The sequence below is a fragment of the Heptranchias perlo genome, chromosome 16 (genome assembly GCF_035084215.1).
Source record: "Heptranchias perlo isolate sHepPer1 chromosome 16, sHepPer1.hap1, whole genome shotgun sequence".
NCBI lineage: Eukaryota > Metazoa > Chordata > Chondrichthyes > Hexanchiformes > Hexanchidae > Heptranchias > Heptranchias perlo.
The window spans coordinates 26905937-26922773 of NC_090340.1; the positions used below are offsets into that span (position 1 = coordinate 26905937).

At 39.5% G+C, this 16837-nt stretch overlaps 1 protein-coding gene across 4 annotated transcripts in view; it reads right to left on the reverse strand.

The window, feature by feature from the left end:
• The window catches only part of nfatc3a (nuclear factor of activated T cells 3a), a 141523-nt gene extending 135386 nt beyond the window's left edge, over positions 1 to 6137 (reverse strand). For 3 of the 4 annotated variants that reach the window (XM_067997864.1, XM_067997861.1, XM_067997863.1), the window contains exon 1: positions 5873 to 6137. In XM_067997864.1, coding sequence (XP_067853965.1) covers positions 5873 to 5960 — 88 coding nt within the window. In that variant the 5' untranslated portion in view covers positions 5961 to 6137. Of the gene's footprint in view, positions 1 to 4672; positions 5042 to 5872 lie in introns of those variants that run through there. The other variant, XM_067997862.1, reaches the window with a different exon arrangement.
• Between the last annotated feature and the right edge of the window lie 10700 nt (positions 6138 to 16837).

Below are 16837 nucleotides of genomic sequence, written 5' to 3' on the forward strand. Positions count from 1 at the left end.
AGTACAATACAATCTCAGTGTGCAGAAACTGACAAACTTCAGTGTCATCCGAACCCTCTCAAGAGAAGATACAGGCTATATTTACTATGCCATATGTTAGTGTTATAATAGAGATATTACATAAGAACATAAGAACATAAGAAATTGGAGCAGGAGTAGGCCAATCGGCCCCTCGAGCCTGCTCCGCCATTCAATAAGATCATGGCTGATCTGATCCCAACCACAAATCTAAAGAACACAAGAAGTCGGAGCAGGACCCGGCCACATAGCCCCTGGGCCCTCTCCGCCACCCACAGGGCATTGACCGATCCGAACTCAGCTTCATGTCCAATTTCCTGCCCGCTCCCCATAACCCCTAATTCCCTTTACTTCTAGGAAACTGTCTATTTCTGTTTTAAATTTATCTAATGATGTAGCTTCCACAGCTTCCTGGGGCAGCAAATTCCACAGACCTACCACCCTCTGAGTGAAGAAGTTTCTCCTCATCTCAGTTTTGAAAGAGCAGCCCCTTATTCTAAGATTATGCCCCCTAGTTCTAGTTTCACCCATCTTTGGGAACATCCTTACTGCATCCACCCGATCAAGACCCTTCACAATCTTATATGTTTCAATAAGATCGCCTCTCATTCTTCTGAACTCCAATGAGTAGAGTCCCAATCTACTCAACCTCTCCTCATATGTCCGCCCCCTCATCCCCGGGATTAACCGAGTGAACCTTCTTTGTACTGCCTCGAGAGCAAGTATGTCTTTTCTTAAGTATGGAGACCAAAACTGTATGCAGTATTCCAGGTGCGGTCTCACCAATACCTTATATAACTGCAGCAATACCTCCTTGTTTTTATATTCTATCCCCCTAGCAATAAAAGCCAACATTCCGTTGGCTTTCTTGATCACCTGCTGCACCTGCATACCAACTTTTTGATTTTCTTGCACTAGGATCCCCAGATCCCTTTGTACTGCAGTACTTTCCAGTCTCTCGCCATTAAGAAAATAACTTGCTCTCTGATTTTTCCTGCCAAAGTGCATAACCTCACATTTTCCAATATTATATTGCATCTGCCAAATCTCCGCCCACTCACCCAGCCTGTCTATATCCCCTTGCAGGTTTTTTATGTCCTCCTCACTCTCTACTTTCCCTCCCATCTTTGTATCATCTGCAAATTTTGATATGTAGCTAACAGTTAATCATTTCAATTGGGAACACTCAATCCAAAGAATAAATATTTTTAAAAGCCTTGTTTTGTTAAAATCCTGTTGCTGGGCCATCGATAAACAGTGTTAAGTGGCAGAGCTAGAAGTGAACAGGCAAGCCATTTCAGGTGGCAACTCAAAACAACAGCAAAGTTGTAATTCTCGCCTTCTTAAAAAAGAACATACTAACCCACAATGACTGCCAACACAAAACCCACACATAATTTTATGGGTAAATTACACAATCACAACATTCTTAAAACTTGGCAGCACACACAAGTGAAAAATGTTCTATCCTGCACTAAAATGTAATTTTTTTCCTTTTCCAAAATGTTGCCCGACGTTGGATCAGAATTACATGTGCATACCAAGAATAATCGTTCTCAAAGTAATTTGCAAATATAAAGTCATTCAAAAAAAGTTAGCATTATAAAGAATCGTGTTAATTAGCAGGATTTTCTGTGCAGTTTGATGAACCGAGAACAGTTGTTTTTGTAAACACAGCTGTAGATGTCATTTGGCACTAAGGCAAATGACAGTTCAAATACTAGCTCCGCAATCCACAGTAGTAAATAAATAACATGCATACAATGACTAAATGTCACTGTTTGTGATAAATAATGTGACATTAGTAATCATGGCTGAGCAGGCAAATAAAAAATGCAGTACATTGCACCCCAATAATAAACAAAAACACCACAAACTAAAACCTTGAAGCCATAGTTGATCAACCCACTCAAAAAATAGACTCAAGCAACTCTGAATGCTACTAACTGTCAACATAACACTGATGCACTACTTCAAAATATCACTGCTATAATTAGCAGCCACCCACGCAAAGACTTACACAAGCCTAAACGTTCCTACTGATGAACACAGTTCCATTTTTTTTTAAAATTTAAACTTTGTGCTCATTGATAAAATGAAAATATTTTGCAGACAAGAGAAACACAAAATTGCTGACGTATGGTGTCCAACGTTTAAGTGAAGTCAAAGTGAAGCCTTTTTGACATTTCACCAAATGCATATGGAAATAATCAATTAAAACTGAATGACTGCACATTATCGAACCATTTCAAACTATGAACTTAGCCCACTGTATCCTGCACAAATGAAAGCAAACAGGTCACCAAATGACAATCATAATTTGTAGAATTCTACTCAACTGTTTCTAGTTAACATGCAGGTATTGGATAAATATTTGAAGAGAAAAAATATGCAGGGCTACAGGGAAAGAGCAGGTGAATGGGACTAACTGGATTGCTCTTACAAAGAGCCGGCCCAGGTTCGATTGGTCAAATGGCCTCCTTCTGTGCTGTAACCATTCTAGGTACAGCAAGCAATTAGGAAAGCAAATGGCATATTAGCCTTGATTGCAAGGGGGTTGGAGTATAAGAGTAAGGATGTCTTGCTGCAATTATATAGGGCTCTGGTGAGACCACACGTGGAGTGTTGTGTACAGTTTTGGTCTCCTAACCTAAGGAAGGATATACTTGCCTTAGAGGCGGTGCAATGAAGGTTCACTAGATTGATTCCTGGGATGAGAGGGCTATCCTATGAGGAGAGATTAAATAGAATGGTCCTATACTCTCTGGAGTTAAGAAGAATGAAAGACGATCTCATTGAAACGTATAAACTCCTTGGAGGGCTTGACAGGGTAGATGCTGAGAGGGAGTTTCCCCTGGCTGGACAGTCTGGATAGTCTCCGGATAAGAGGTCGGCCTTTTAGGACCGAGAGGAGGAGAAATTTCTTCACTGGGGGTTATGAATCTTTGGAATTCTCTACCCCAGAGAGCTGTGGATGCTCAGTCGTTGAGTATATTCAAGACTGAGATTGATAGATTTTTGGTCTCTAAGAGAATCAAGGGATATGGGGATAGGGCAGGAAAGAGGAGTTGAGGTTGAAGATCAGCCATGATCTTATTGAATGCCGGAGCAGGCTCAAGGGGCCGTATGGCTACTCCTGCTCCTTTTTCTTATGTTCTTAAAGCCTAAATCACATCTACAATGCATAAGATACCTGTCTAATTCACTACCAAAGAGAACAGGAACACAGAGATATACAATTAAGATACACTGTGTCAAAGGGGGAATTTAAGTCTTTAATACTTCACTGATAGAGGACTTTTTAAAATGTTTGATAATATTCTCCCCATCCCCCAATCTTATGATGTCCATCATATGGATTGTGAACAAATTTCCTTAAAGTATTGCAACATGCTCCTTATATTCATATATAATGCAAAATAAGAATGTTTAACTTATGTTAATGTAATCCCATGCATTAATATTGAAAAATTGCTAAACACTTACTTAAAATACAAGCTATAATCAGAGTTAACTTTGTCATTTCCCACATTTCAAATGATTACAACTTAGTCTCTCTCCCCTCCACATATACTAGTGCACATAGTGACTATGTGCTGTCAGTCAAATTAGAGATCTATTCTTCATGATGTTTTAAAAATGTTTTTAAAACTCCTATCTTGTCTAATGGTGGGAGGAGGATCTCAAAATGAAAAGCAGGAACTAGTTGGGCCAAATAGCCTGTTTCTGTGCTGTACACTCGATGTAACCCAGCTCTATAACAATGTGTCCATCTTCCATGCTTTTCTGCTACATTTGAAATCTATCAGAGATATCATACAATCAAAATTATTCCTTTAGTATCCCATCTAATTATTGAGAGTATACAATTAACTTGAGTTGTGTGGATAATATGTACATTAGGTCAGAAATAAAACAGGGGAGTTTCTTATCTTCCTTTCTGAATTTTCCCTTTCCTTGTTCTTCAGAAGGCAATGAATATGGACAAGTAAATATACCAGTCTGCACCCCTCTGGTTTACTAAATTAGAATAAAAAACTAAAAAACACAGACAGTGGGGTGTCACCATTCAAAATGACAATTCACAGGACACAATATATTAAAGAAACTCAGTGGACTTTGGGGAAAAAATACCGAGAAAATTCAAAAACTTCCCCTTTTAATACTAGAATTACAAAGAGTAAGTTGATGTAATTACATTTCTGTAACTATATTCTGCATTACTAAGAACAAGCCATGTCACTGCACTACTATAGTTACTACTACACTAAATTTAAACTACTGAAATGCCACACATAGCTATCTGATCTCTACTCCATGGAAACAAATCTCCTGCTCATTATTTAGCAAAACACATAGTAACCAGTAAATAAACTAATCAATCTAGAAATTATAGAAAGCTCCCTTCTTATAAACTGACAACAAATAAAGAAAGACAAAATGTATAACACTATAATAAGTGCTCTTTTTGAAACAAAACTATTTAACTTAGTTAAAAAGTTCCAAGAAGCTGCGAACGGCAACATAGAAACGACAGCTGCAATTTTAATCAAATCAAAATCATTAAATGAAAATTAATTCTTGTACGAACAACAACTGATCCAGCTCAAATTATCAAGAAAACACAAGTGCTAATTCAGAAACTGCTTCTCACCTGCTGATGTGGCACAAAGCATCTTGTATTTCGTAGTCCTGGCACTGGACAAAATAAACCTTAAGTCTTAAAGGAACGTACTCCTACAAAGTTTAGAAACCGTGGTGGTCCTTTCACAGCAATGTCAGTCTGATATTTAATTATAATTAACCAGCAGGCTGATGAAATTACAGTCGTCCAATCACTCAGGCACTTACAGTAGCTGGTACTCCACTTTCTTTTTTGAGTCTTTTACTGTTTATGTCCCTTTATCAAACCTGGACGACTTGAAAGAACAGAATGACGATGTTATGAAAAAATAAATGGTGGATATGGTATCTATTTATGTGCCAACATTAGCGTTCGCCTCTAGCAGCAGATTTCTACTGTGCTATGGGCTGTTGGAAGTTGATCTACCTTTCTGGTCACTTCCCTCGTCTTAAATTCCACTGTCACCTGAACTGCACATGGCGTGTCTAGGCAAATTTGATGACTTGGATGTTGGGCTAACTTCCAAGTCTACTTTAGTATATTCCCACGTCCCATAAGGGCTCGCAGAGATACAACACCCTCCCTTATTTACGTATTGCAGCGCGCACTCTGAACCAAACACACACACACATAAAAGGCGTTTGCCAAACCAGTTTTAAAACAAGTTTTTTTAAAAAAAGCTAACGTGTGCAATATCCAGTTATAAATTAGATTCTGTGGCAAGCTAAATTTACTAGCGAAACATTCCATAATAAATCGTGCCAAGCTGAAGATGTTGCAAGTGCATTATGGCATGATTTCGTTTCCCTCGAAAAAAATAATCAAAGCTAGAACTTTAAAAAAAAAGACCAATGACCTCTTTATACAGAATGTGTACAATTCACTTGTCGCTAGCAGAGCAAAACATAAACGGCACCCAGTTGTTCAGCGTGTAAATAATAATACAATTTATCGCCATACGACTCTAGCATATATTCCGCGCGATCAAATTGGATGAGCACAAAACGTACAGATACGAACTACGATACTAAAGCCTTTTTCTTTTCATATTCATGTCAAAGCAGATATGAAACAAAAGTAATGCTCGAAATCTCAACATTTACATTCTGGATAAAATATATTTTTTTTTCCCAAAAAAAGTCCCGTTTAAAAAACTAAAGGATTGTAACTTTTTTGTTGTTGTTTTAATCCCCTCAATCTGGAAGCGCCCCCACTCTCCCTCATACAAACCTGCAGGGCCTAGTCCAGGCTGCGGACCGTCTTCGCCAAATATCAGTCTAAAGTCAAACTCGTCATTGCCACTGTTTACAGTAGTCATCGGTTATCAGTTTCCCTTTCCCACTACTTGTTTAATAAGTTCATAACAGAAGGGGTCCGAACACTCTCCGCCAACTTTTCCGAGGTGGTGGTTGTTTTGTTTTGCTTTTCTCTTCCCTCCCCCCTCTCGCTCTCTCCCTGTCCCGTTTTTAAACAGTTAACCCCCGTCTTCGCTCTCGTGCGTCTCTCAAACTTTGCGAAGCCTCATCCCCGCGCTTCCCCCCCACCCTCCCCCTCGGCCGTGTTTGTTTAACCCTCTCTGACGCCGCCCGCAGCCCCGCCCCCCTCCCCACTATATATACACACACACTCGACCGAGTGCCAGCGCCCGCCTCTCCGACGTCACCAGCCTACGCGTCATCAATCACACCCCCCCCCCCGCCCTCCCAACGAACCGCCGCCGAGCCAACAACCGATCGTGTGCGCGTGCGCGATTGCCGCAGAGCGTTATGGGAGTTGTAGTCCTTTTTCTTTAAAATTTTATCCCTGTTGTTCATTGTCATCTGGGTTTCCAAGTCTGTTCCACATTTTGGGATTTTTTTTTTTTCCTTTGCCAAGTTGGAAGTTTCAGCAACACAGCTTGAGTCCTAAAGTGTGAGCTTTCTTAATGTCTCCACATCACAAGACACAGAATTAAGTGGAAAAGCAGATTTCTATTTTAAAATTCGGTTTTGGTGACCAATTCACCTTAAAATTTTTCAGACAAGTCAGACATAATCGGGCTGCTGAGTCCAAATCGGTGGGGAGGAGGGAAGCTAATGCTGTTCAAAAGCACCAACAGTTAAATTACAATTAAACTGATATTAAGAAACTCTACTTATATGAAAAGGACTTATGGATAGAGTAATCATAGAATCATAGAAGTTACAACATGGTAATGGAGGTGAAAATCCTGGAATTAATTAAGAAACAATTGAATGGCATGGTGGGGGGACTGTAGTGTCTTTCTGGATTAACTAAGATGGGCTAAATGGCCTTACAGAGCCTTATTATTTTGTGATCTAATGCAAGGCCACAGCATCAGATCTCAACAAAGATCCCGCACCTCAAAAGTAGAGCAAAAAAATCGTGATTGACTCAACTAAACACTAGCTGTTAAATGAACCATGCTCAAGTATCATAATAACTAAATATAAGCCAATCAAAAACCAGTTCTAGTCACAGACAAATAAGAAAAGAAACCAATCAATCACTAGCAACCGCCAGAAAGCCAACCAATCAAATTGCTCAATTTTTCAGCACTCCAATTAATCGGCCAGCACATATTCAACCATATATTCCACAGGGCTTTGTATGTGCCAGTCCTTACGCCAGGATGCACCTCCTTGCAGATTACCAGCCCCAACAGTTTTAACATAAACAGATACATATTTTTGTGAATTATTAAATTTCCAAAACTGTCTTTCAGATTAGAAGTTAAACTGAAGCTCCATCTGCTCTCTCAGGTGGACATAAAATATTCCATGACAGATATTCTGTGGCAAAGCAGAGGGGCTCTCCTGATGCCCTGGTTAGCATTTATCCCTCAACCAGCATCACTAAAACAAATTACCTGGTCATTTATTTCATTGCTGTTTGTGGGAGTTTGCTGTGCACAAATTGGCTGCTGGCTTTCCCTGTATTACAACAGCGGCTACACTTCAGAAGTACTTCATTGGCTGTAAAGCGCTTTGGGATGTCCTGGGGTCATGAAAAGCGCTATATAAATGCAAGTTCTTTCTTTTCATTCTTTGCCGGAGCTGATTTTGTACAGCTGCAGTTTCTGTCTCAATACTTTTAGTGCTACCAAGCATTGGCTGTATTGTATTCATGTAGACACTAAAAAGGGAACAAGGAGCTTTTCTGTTGGAGCAAAGAGCATTGTGTCATTTGTATAACTGGGAGCAACGAAAGAATTTTCCTGTCAATAAATAATCCGTGTTTATAAAAACAAACACAACATTTTGGCAACAAAGATGGTTCAAGAATATTAATGAGGGTTTTTTTTAATAGTTTAAATGATAAGTATGAGGATGAACTTGGGAATGAATATGGTGAATTAACTCCTGTAGGTTACACAAGCCTTGCTTGTCTGTTGTCTGGAATAAGTCAATAACCATAGAGCCAATGTATCCCATAAATAATAATACAATTCTTGTAATATAGCACTGGGATTGCCTTGCAAACCTCCATTCAACCTACATAACAACTTGACTTCAGTCCCTTCAAGATGGGAGAAATCGGTGAAATGAATGTGCCATTACAGGTATTGGTATCATCAATACTACATGAAAGAGAGTTTTGCATTTGCATTACGGGGAGAACATTTTAAAAATATATTCAACGCGCGATTGGGCATAGTGGAATTCTAGTCTGCGGCTTATCATTTCACTCCCAAGCAAAATACAAATTATGAGTCAATCATATTTCAGCAGGCTGAACAATATAAGAATGAATGTGCCTTTTGTACGTGCTTACATCGGCAAGCAATGAAATGTAATGTCACTGATGCCAATCCTGAAATCAAAATACAGATCACCAAAGCTGATTACTATCTAAAATTTTGCACTGCTGAGCCCTGAAGAAAGAATGCACCTTAGATGAGCTTTTAGAAATGGACAGAGCATTTAATTTGGCTGAATGTCATGCAGCAGATACAGAAACTAATCAACGAGTCTCTATAAACTGGCACAAATCATGTCATGCCAAGGCAAAGTCATTTTAAATCAACTCCAATTGAATGCGTTCTTACTGCAACTTAAACTCCCCCATGCTGGTGACTGTCCAGCAAAGGGAGAAGAATATCGTGCACATGAAGAATTAAATTAGCTTGGTGCTGTCAATCATCCAACAAAAACATTCAGTAAAACATGGCGGCCAAGACAATGAAGACTAATGTAAGTTCACCTTATCATTACAGCATGCCATCAATTCGGCAACAAGCCAACAATAATACCACATTTTCAAGGTTGCATTAATTCAAACCACTGTTATTCTGGTTGACCACAGAACTCTATTGATGAATCCAGTTACTGGTTGCTGGATGTTGCTGGTTCTGAATCTTCAGTGAAGCTATCTCACATGCATAGCCAGTTATACACATGCACTGTATACACATTTGTGTCAATAGGCAAACAGCAAACAAAGCAATTAATCATAAACAATATGATACTCCAACCCTGAATGAGATTAATGCAGAGGGAAATGGATTATGAGTTAATTCAAAGATCTAAAATATGAGTATCTCCAGCTAGAACTCAACAAGGAAAGCCACCTTGCATAAAAATTGCAACACACATTGGTCTGAAGACTAACTTTCGGTATATCTTCAGCAGCTGAGGTATTTCAATATACCATCTCATAATCGCAGGACTTTCAGGCATCCTGAATGTAAGGGATGATATGATACCTACACCCTACCACGCAAAACGTGATGCATGCCTTTACATAGAATTACATCGAAATTTACAACACAGCAACAGGCCATTCGGCCCAACAGGTCCATTCCGTGTTTATGCTCCACACGCGCATCCTCCACCCTTATTTATCTCACCCAATCAACATATCCTTCTATTCCTTTCTAAGAACATAAGAAATAGGAGCAGGAGTAGGCCATAGGGCCCCTCAAGCCTGCTCCGCCATTTAAGATCATAGCTGATCTTCTACCTCAACTCCACTTTCCCGCGCTATCCCTATATCCCTTGATTCCCTTAGTGTCCAAATATCCATCGATCTCAGTCTTGAATATATTCAATGACTGAGCATCCACAGCCCTCTGGGGTAGAGAATTCCAAAAATTCACAGCCCTCTGAGTGAAGAAATTTTTCCTCATCTCCTAAATGGCCGACCCCTTATCTTGAGACTATGACCCCTAGTTCTAGACTTTCCAGCCAGGGGAAACAGCTCCTCAGCATCTACCCTGTCAAGCCCCCCATGAATTTTATATGTTTCAATGAGATCACCTCTCATTCTTCTAAACTCCAGAGAATATAGGCCCATTCTATTCAATCTCTCCTCATAGGAAAAATCCTCTCCCAGGAGTCAATCTAGTGAACCTTCATTGCATCCCCTCTAAGGCAAGTAAATCCCTCCTTAGGTAAGAAGACCAAAACTGTACACAGTACTCCAGGTGTGATCTCACCAGAACCCTCTATAATTGCAGCAAAACCTCCTTACTCTTATACTCCAACCCTCTTGCAATAAAGGCTAACATACCATTTGCCTTCCTAATTGTTTGCTGTACCTGTATGTTAACTTTCTGTGATTCATGTACAAGGACACCCAAATTTCTCTGACTACCAACATTTTTTAGTCTCTCACCTTTTAAAAAATATTCTGCTTTACTATTCTTCCTACCAAAGTGGATAATTTCACATTTCCCCACATTATACTCCATCTGCCACCTTCTTGCCCACTCACTGTCTATGTCCCTTTGCAGCCTCTTTGCGTCCTCACAGTTTACTTTCCAACCTAGCTTTGTATCATCAACAAACTTGGATATATTACACTCGGTCCCCTCATCCAAGTCATTGATATAGATTGTAAACAGTTGAGGCCCAAGCACTGATCCTTGCAGCACCCCACTAGTTACAACCTGCCAACCCGAAAATGTTGCGTTTATTCTTACTCTCCGTTTTCTGTCTGTTAGCCACACTAATATATTACCCCCAATCCCATGAGACTTAATCTTGTGTAACAACCTCTTGTGTGGCACCTTATCGAATGCCTTTTGAAGATCCAAATATATTACAACCACTGGTTGCCCCTTATCTACCCTGCTAGTTACATCCTCAAAAAACTCTAATAGATTTGTTAAACACAATTTCCCTTTCATAAAACCATGTTGGCTCTGCCTAATCATATTAGGATTTCCTAAGTGCCCTGTTACTACATCCTTAATAATAGATTCTAGCATTTTCCCTACTACTGATGTCAGGCTAACTGGCCTATAGTTCCCTGTTTTCTCTCTCCCTCCTTTCTTGAATAGCAGGGTTACTTTTGCTACCTTCCAATCCACGGGGACCGTTCTAGAATCTAGGGAATTCTGGAAGATCAAAATCATTGCATCCACTATCTCTGCAGCCACCTCTTTTAAAACCGTAGGATATAGGCCATCGGGTCCAGGGGATTTGTCAGCTTTAATCCCATTAATTTCTCTAGTACTTTTTCTTTACTAATCTTAATTGCTTTAAGTTCCTCACTCTCATTAGACCCTTGGTTCCCTATTATTTCTGGTATGTTTTTTGTGTCTTCTACTGTGAGGACAGATACAAAATATTTGTTTAACATCTCTGCCATTTCTTTATTCCCCATTATAATTTCTCCTGTCTCTGCCTCTAAGGGACCCATGTTTACTTTCACTAATCTCTTCCTTTTTACATACTTGTAGAAGCTCTTACAATCTGTTTCTATATTTCTTGCTAGTGTTACTCTCATACTCAATTTTCTCCCTCTTTATCAATTTCTTCATCATCCTTTGCTGGTTTCTAAAACCCTTCCATCCTCAGGTTTACCACACTTTTTGGCAATATTGTAAGCCTATTCTTTTAATCTAATACCATCCTTAACTTCTCTAGTTAGCCACAATTGGATCATTTTTCCTGTGGAGTTTTTATTCCTCAAGGGAATGTATATTCATTGAGAATTATGAATTACTTCTTTAAATGTTCGCCATTACTTATCTACCATCATATCTTTTAATCTAATTTCCCAATCTACCTTAGCCAACTCGTCCCTCATACCTACATAATTGGCTATATTTAAATTTAAGACCCTAGTTTCGGACTTAACTACATCACCCTCAAACTCAATACGAAATTCTACCTTATTATGATCACTCTGCCCCAGAGGATCCTTAACTGTAAGATTACTAATTACAGAATACGAGATCTAAAATAGCCTGTTCCCTAATTGGTTCCTTGACATATTGTTCTAGAAAACTGTCTCGAATGCATTCCATGAGCTCATCCTTCAAACTATTTTTGCCAATTTGGTTTGCCCAGTCTATATAAAGATTAAAGTTCCCCCACAATTATTGCATTACCCTTGTTACATGCTTCTCTAATTTCCTGATTTTTACTCTGTCCAACACTATAACTACTGTTAGGGGGCCTATAAACTACTCCCCTTGTTATTTCTTAGCTCCACCCATACTGATTCTACATCCTGATTTTCTGGCTAAGATCCTTCCCACTACTGCCTTTATCTCATTCTTTATTATCAGGGCTACCCCCTCCCCCATCTTTTCCATTTTGCCTATCTTTTCTAAAAGTCAAATACCCTGGAATATTTAGTTCCCAACCTTGGTCACTCTGCAACCACGTCTCAGTAATGGCTACTAGATCAAACCCATTTATCTCTATTTGTGCCATTAATTCATCTATCTTGTTACGAATGCTTCGTGCATTCAGATATCGCGCCTTTAATTTTAACTTTTTGCTATTTTTTCCCTGATGTGACCTTAGTTACTAATGCCCTATTACTTTTATTAAACTCTCAGTCACTTCCTGACACACTCTGCTTGTTTTTACCCAAATCGCTACTCTTGACTTTTCTCTTTAACTTTACCCTTACCTGAAACCTCCCCCCCCGGACCTCTTATTAGTTTAAAGCCCTATCTACCGCCCTAGTTATTCGATTCATCAGGACATTGGTCCCAGTCCTGTTTAAGTGGAGCCTGTCCCAATGGAACAGCTCCCTCTTTCCCCAGTACTGATGCCAGTGCCCCATGAATTGAAACCCCTGCTTCCCACACCACTCTTTCAGCCACGCATTTAACCATTTAATCTGTTTGTCCCTATGCCAATTTGTGTTTGGGTCAGGTAATAATCCAGAGATTATTACCTTCGAGGTTTTGCTTTTTAATTTGGACCCTAGCTCCTCAAACTCCCTCAGCAGAACTTCATTCCTAGTTCTACCTATGTCGTTGGTTTCTACGTGGACCACGACAACTGGATCCTCCCCCTCCTGCTTCAAGTTCTTCTCCAGCCACGAGGAGATGTCCTTAACCCTGGCATCGGGCAGGCAACACAGGTTTCGGGACTCCCTGTCGCGGCTGCAGAGTACAGTATCTATTTCCCTGACTATACTATCCCCTAACACTACCACATTCCTTTTTACTCCGCCCACTTGAATAGCCTCCTGTACCACGGTGCCGTGGTCAAATTGCCCATCCTCCCTGCAGTCTTTGTTCTCATCCATACAGGTAGCAAGTACCTCGTACGTGTTGGACAAGGGCAAAGGTTAAGGCTCCTCCACCACTGCATCTGGGGTCCCCTTACCTGCCTGACTTGCAGTCACATCCTCCTGTCCCTGACCACTGACAAAACCTAAACCACTATCTAACCAAAGGGGTGTGACTGCCTCCTGGCTCAAAGTGTCCAGGTAACTCTTCCACTCCCTGATGCATCGCAATGTCTGCACCACGGACTCCAGCTCAACAACTCTGAGCAGAAATTCCTTGAGTTGCAGACACTTACTGCAGATTTGATTGCCTGGAATCACACTGCTCTCCACAAACTCCCACATGCTGCAGTTATGGCACACCACCTGCACAGCCATCTCAATCTAATCTTGTTTTATTTCTCCCTCATGTACTTATCTAGCTTCTCTTTAAATACATCTATGCTATTCACTTCAACCACTCCATGTGATAGCGAGTTCCACATTCTCACCACTCCCTGAGAAAAGAAGTTTCTCCTGAATTCTTTATTGGATTTATTAGTGACTATCTTATAATGATGGCCCCTAGTTTTGGACTCCCCCCACAAGTGGAAACATCCTCTCTAATTCTACTCTATCGAGCTCCTTCACAATTTTAAAGACCTCCATCAGGTCACCTCTCAGTCTTCTCTTTTCTAGAGAAAAGAGCCCCAGCCTGTTCAGTCTTTCCTGATATTTGAACCCTCTTAGTTTTTGTATCATCCTTGTAAATCTTTTTTGCACTTTCACCAGTGTTTCTTTATCCTTTTTGTAATATGGAGACCAGACTGTGCACAATACTCTTAAGTGTGGTCTAACCAAGGTTCTATATAAGTTTAACATAACTTCTCTCCTTTTGAATTCTATTCCTCTGGAAATGAACCCCAGTGCTTTGTTTGCACTCTTTATGGCTTTGTTAACCTGCTTTGCTACTTTTAGTGATATGTGAATCTATACCACTAGATCCCTTTGCACCTCCATCCCATTTAGACTCTTGTTTTCCAAGGAGTAGGTGGCCTCCTTATTCCTCCTACCAAAATGCAACACCTCAGGCTTATCTATATTGAAATTCAATTGCTATTTATATGTCCATTCTGCAAGTTTGTTAATGTCTTCCTCTATTTTGTCACAGTCTTCCTCAGCATTAACTATACCCCCTTTCTACAACATAATATGCAAACTTTTAAACAACATAAGTGATAACCTTCTGCAGGGCTTCTCCTGGTCCTTCAATGGTGTAAACATAACTTTTGCAGGGTTTCCACAGCTCTTCCGCTGAACTTATGGTGGGTGATCGGGAGAACCTCTACAGAAATCACCCCCTTTAGATATGATCGTGGTCTTCTGTTCTTGAAAAAGAAAATGAGGTTAGGTGGTGCTTGATCCTTCTGTGTGGCTTGCTTGATATTAGCTAGTGATTGCATTGGGTGTAGAATTTTAAGCACGATTGGCACAATTTTATCATTTTACAACTGACCGTGACTGCCCAAATCAGTTTTGTTATTTGAAGAAAGTATGTCACATTTTGCTGATAATTTTTAGAAAGGAATTTGAAGAGATTCTACATAAAGAATATGCTCAGATTTGGCTGATTTTTCAAAGCTGTGAGATTAACGTTTTGCCTGGGCAAGACAAAAAACCTGAGTTTAAAAATTGGGGGAAAAAGCAATTGAAGCAGCAAAACTGGATCAGCAATGATATGTGATAGAGAAAAATATCACAAAAATGGATCTCGGTTTTGTTTCTTTAAAAGTTATTTGTAATTTACTACCTCAATTATTTACTGCTTCAATATTTTTCTGAGAAATGTATTTATTTAAGCTATTTGTATATCACTCTTAAATCTAAAATAGTTTTTCCATGGGTTCATAGATCTTGACAACATCATAGCTGAAGCAGGTACAGCAAAGTTGATGCTTGCACTGGTAAGGATAAGTATTAGCAAAACAAAACTTACTGAAGCGCCCAAAAAGGGATTACATAAAATCTTTACAATTCAAGTGTGCTTGCCAACATCCTCAGTGTTGCAGAGGTATAGCTATTAAAAAAAGACATCAAAAGAAGGCTCAGAACACTCCACATTATAGCTTTTATATAAGATATTAAGAATCCAAAGGAACATGTTTGGACCCAATTCAGGCATAAGTCAGTGCACAAAACAGAAGGAATACAATCTCCAAAAATAGATCATTAAGCCTGGGAGCATTTAATGGAAGGAAGACCAGAGGTTACCAAAACAAACATTGAAATAGATACCACCAAAGGGAAAGAAACAATCTGGCAAGCTGAGGTTTGGGACTGTGTCATGGAAAAGGATTTGCCTTGGATAAATGTGAACCAGATATATCACCCTCAAGTGTGCAATGACAGAATAAGGTGCCAACTGATGATGGTCTAATGGACCTCTGTCAGTGCATGAAATCTTGAATTGCCATTAACTCTAAAAATTCTGCAAAGATACAGACTTCCTTTACTGCTACTTCTAGTCTTGTGTAGAATCTGCAATTAATGAATGGAGAAATTCTGCAAAGTTTTTGCCCTTTGCTGTTTCAGAACAAAATATTTGGCAGATGGAAGGGAACAAAAATATTCCCATTCTCCCAGTACCTAAAAGTGCCGGGAGTGAATACTAGAAAATGATACGCCATGTGCACCCGGATTTCTGATATGCACTCCCAGTGGGTGAGGCTCCCTACTGGGAGTACAAGATTAGAAAATGACCCCTTGTACTTTTAGCTCAGATGCAAGTGCAAGTTCTGAAACAGAGCTCTGTCTTCAACAATTCTGAGGTTGTATTGGAAAAGCTGCTCCTAATGCAACAGAAAGACTTTTCTCTTCTCCCAAAATTAATTCTATTTTCCTATCTTTGACTCAGGTTTGTTCCGGTGATGTGAAATTTCTCCCCCCCTCCACCCTCGACCTCCCATGGAATCATGCTGCTTACATTAATTTTGTTTGTGATCTGAAGCTGTTTAAAAGAGGAAACATTCATGGAATCTCAATTGAATGTGAGTGCAGGTGGCAGGGGTGAATGGATCATGCTTAAATTCACTGTGTCAAAAAATCCGTGAAGTATTTCCTTTAAAAAAGTAGAAAACTTTTACTATATTCCTTGACACAACAAATCTTTCAGTCAGTTTGATAACAATAGATATTTTTTAAGATATACTATTTAGTATTTTATTGATAAATGTAAAAAAATGTCCTCGATCAAATACTTTGAGATTTCTTTGACACAATTTAGGACAATGTTTATATAAGGAGCCCTGTGACATAGGGCAGAAAAACCTACAAAAAATTATATTGAATTTACATATTAACTATCACTATCTTCAGAATTAGCTGTCCATAACATGACTGCAACAAAATTCTGCACTGTTATTGTTTAAAGGATCCAGGGGCCCTATATTTGGACTGTTGGATATAAAGGCACGCGACCTGGCTACCTGGCATTTATATACACATGTACTTTTATCACTGAACTGCTAACAGCAAATATCCTGATCTACACTTACATTAATGTTGGTAGAAGTTATGTGATCCAATGGAAAAATGAGTTAAAGTTATTAAAATTCATCCTTTTAACAAGTGGAAATAAAGCATTTGACCTATGCAAATGAGAGTGCTTTATGACATCCTTGCGGTGAAGGACGGAAAGATGAAGCCAAATGGAGCATCAGGATATGGTAATCAGTGTGG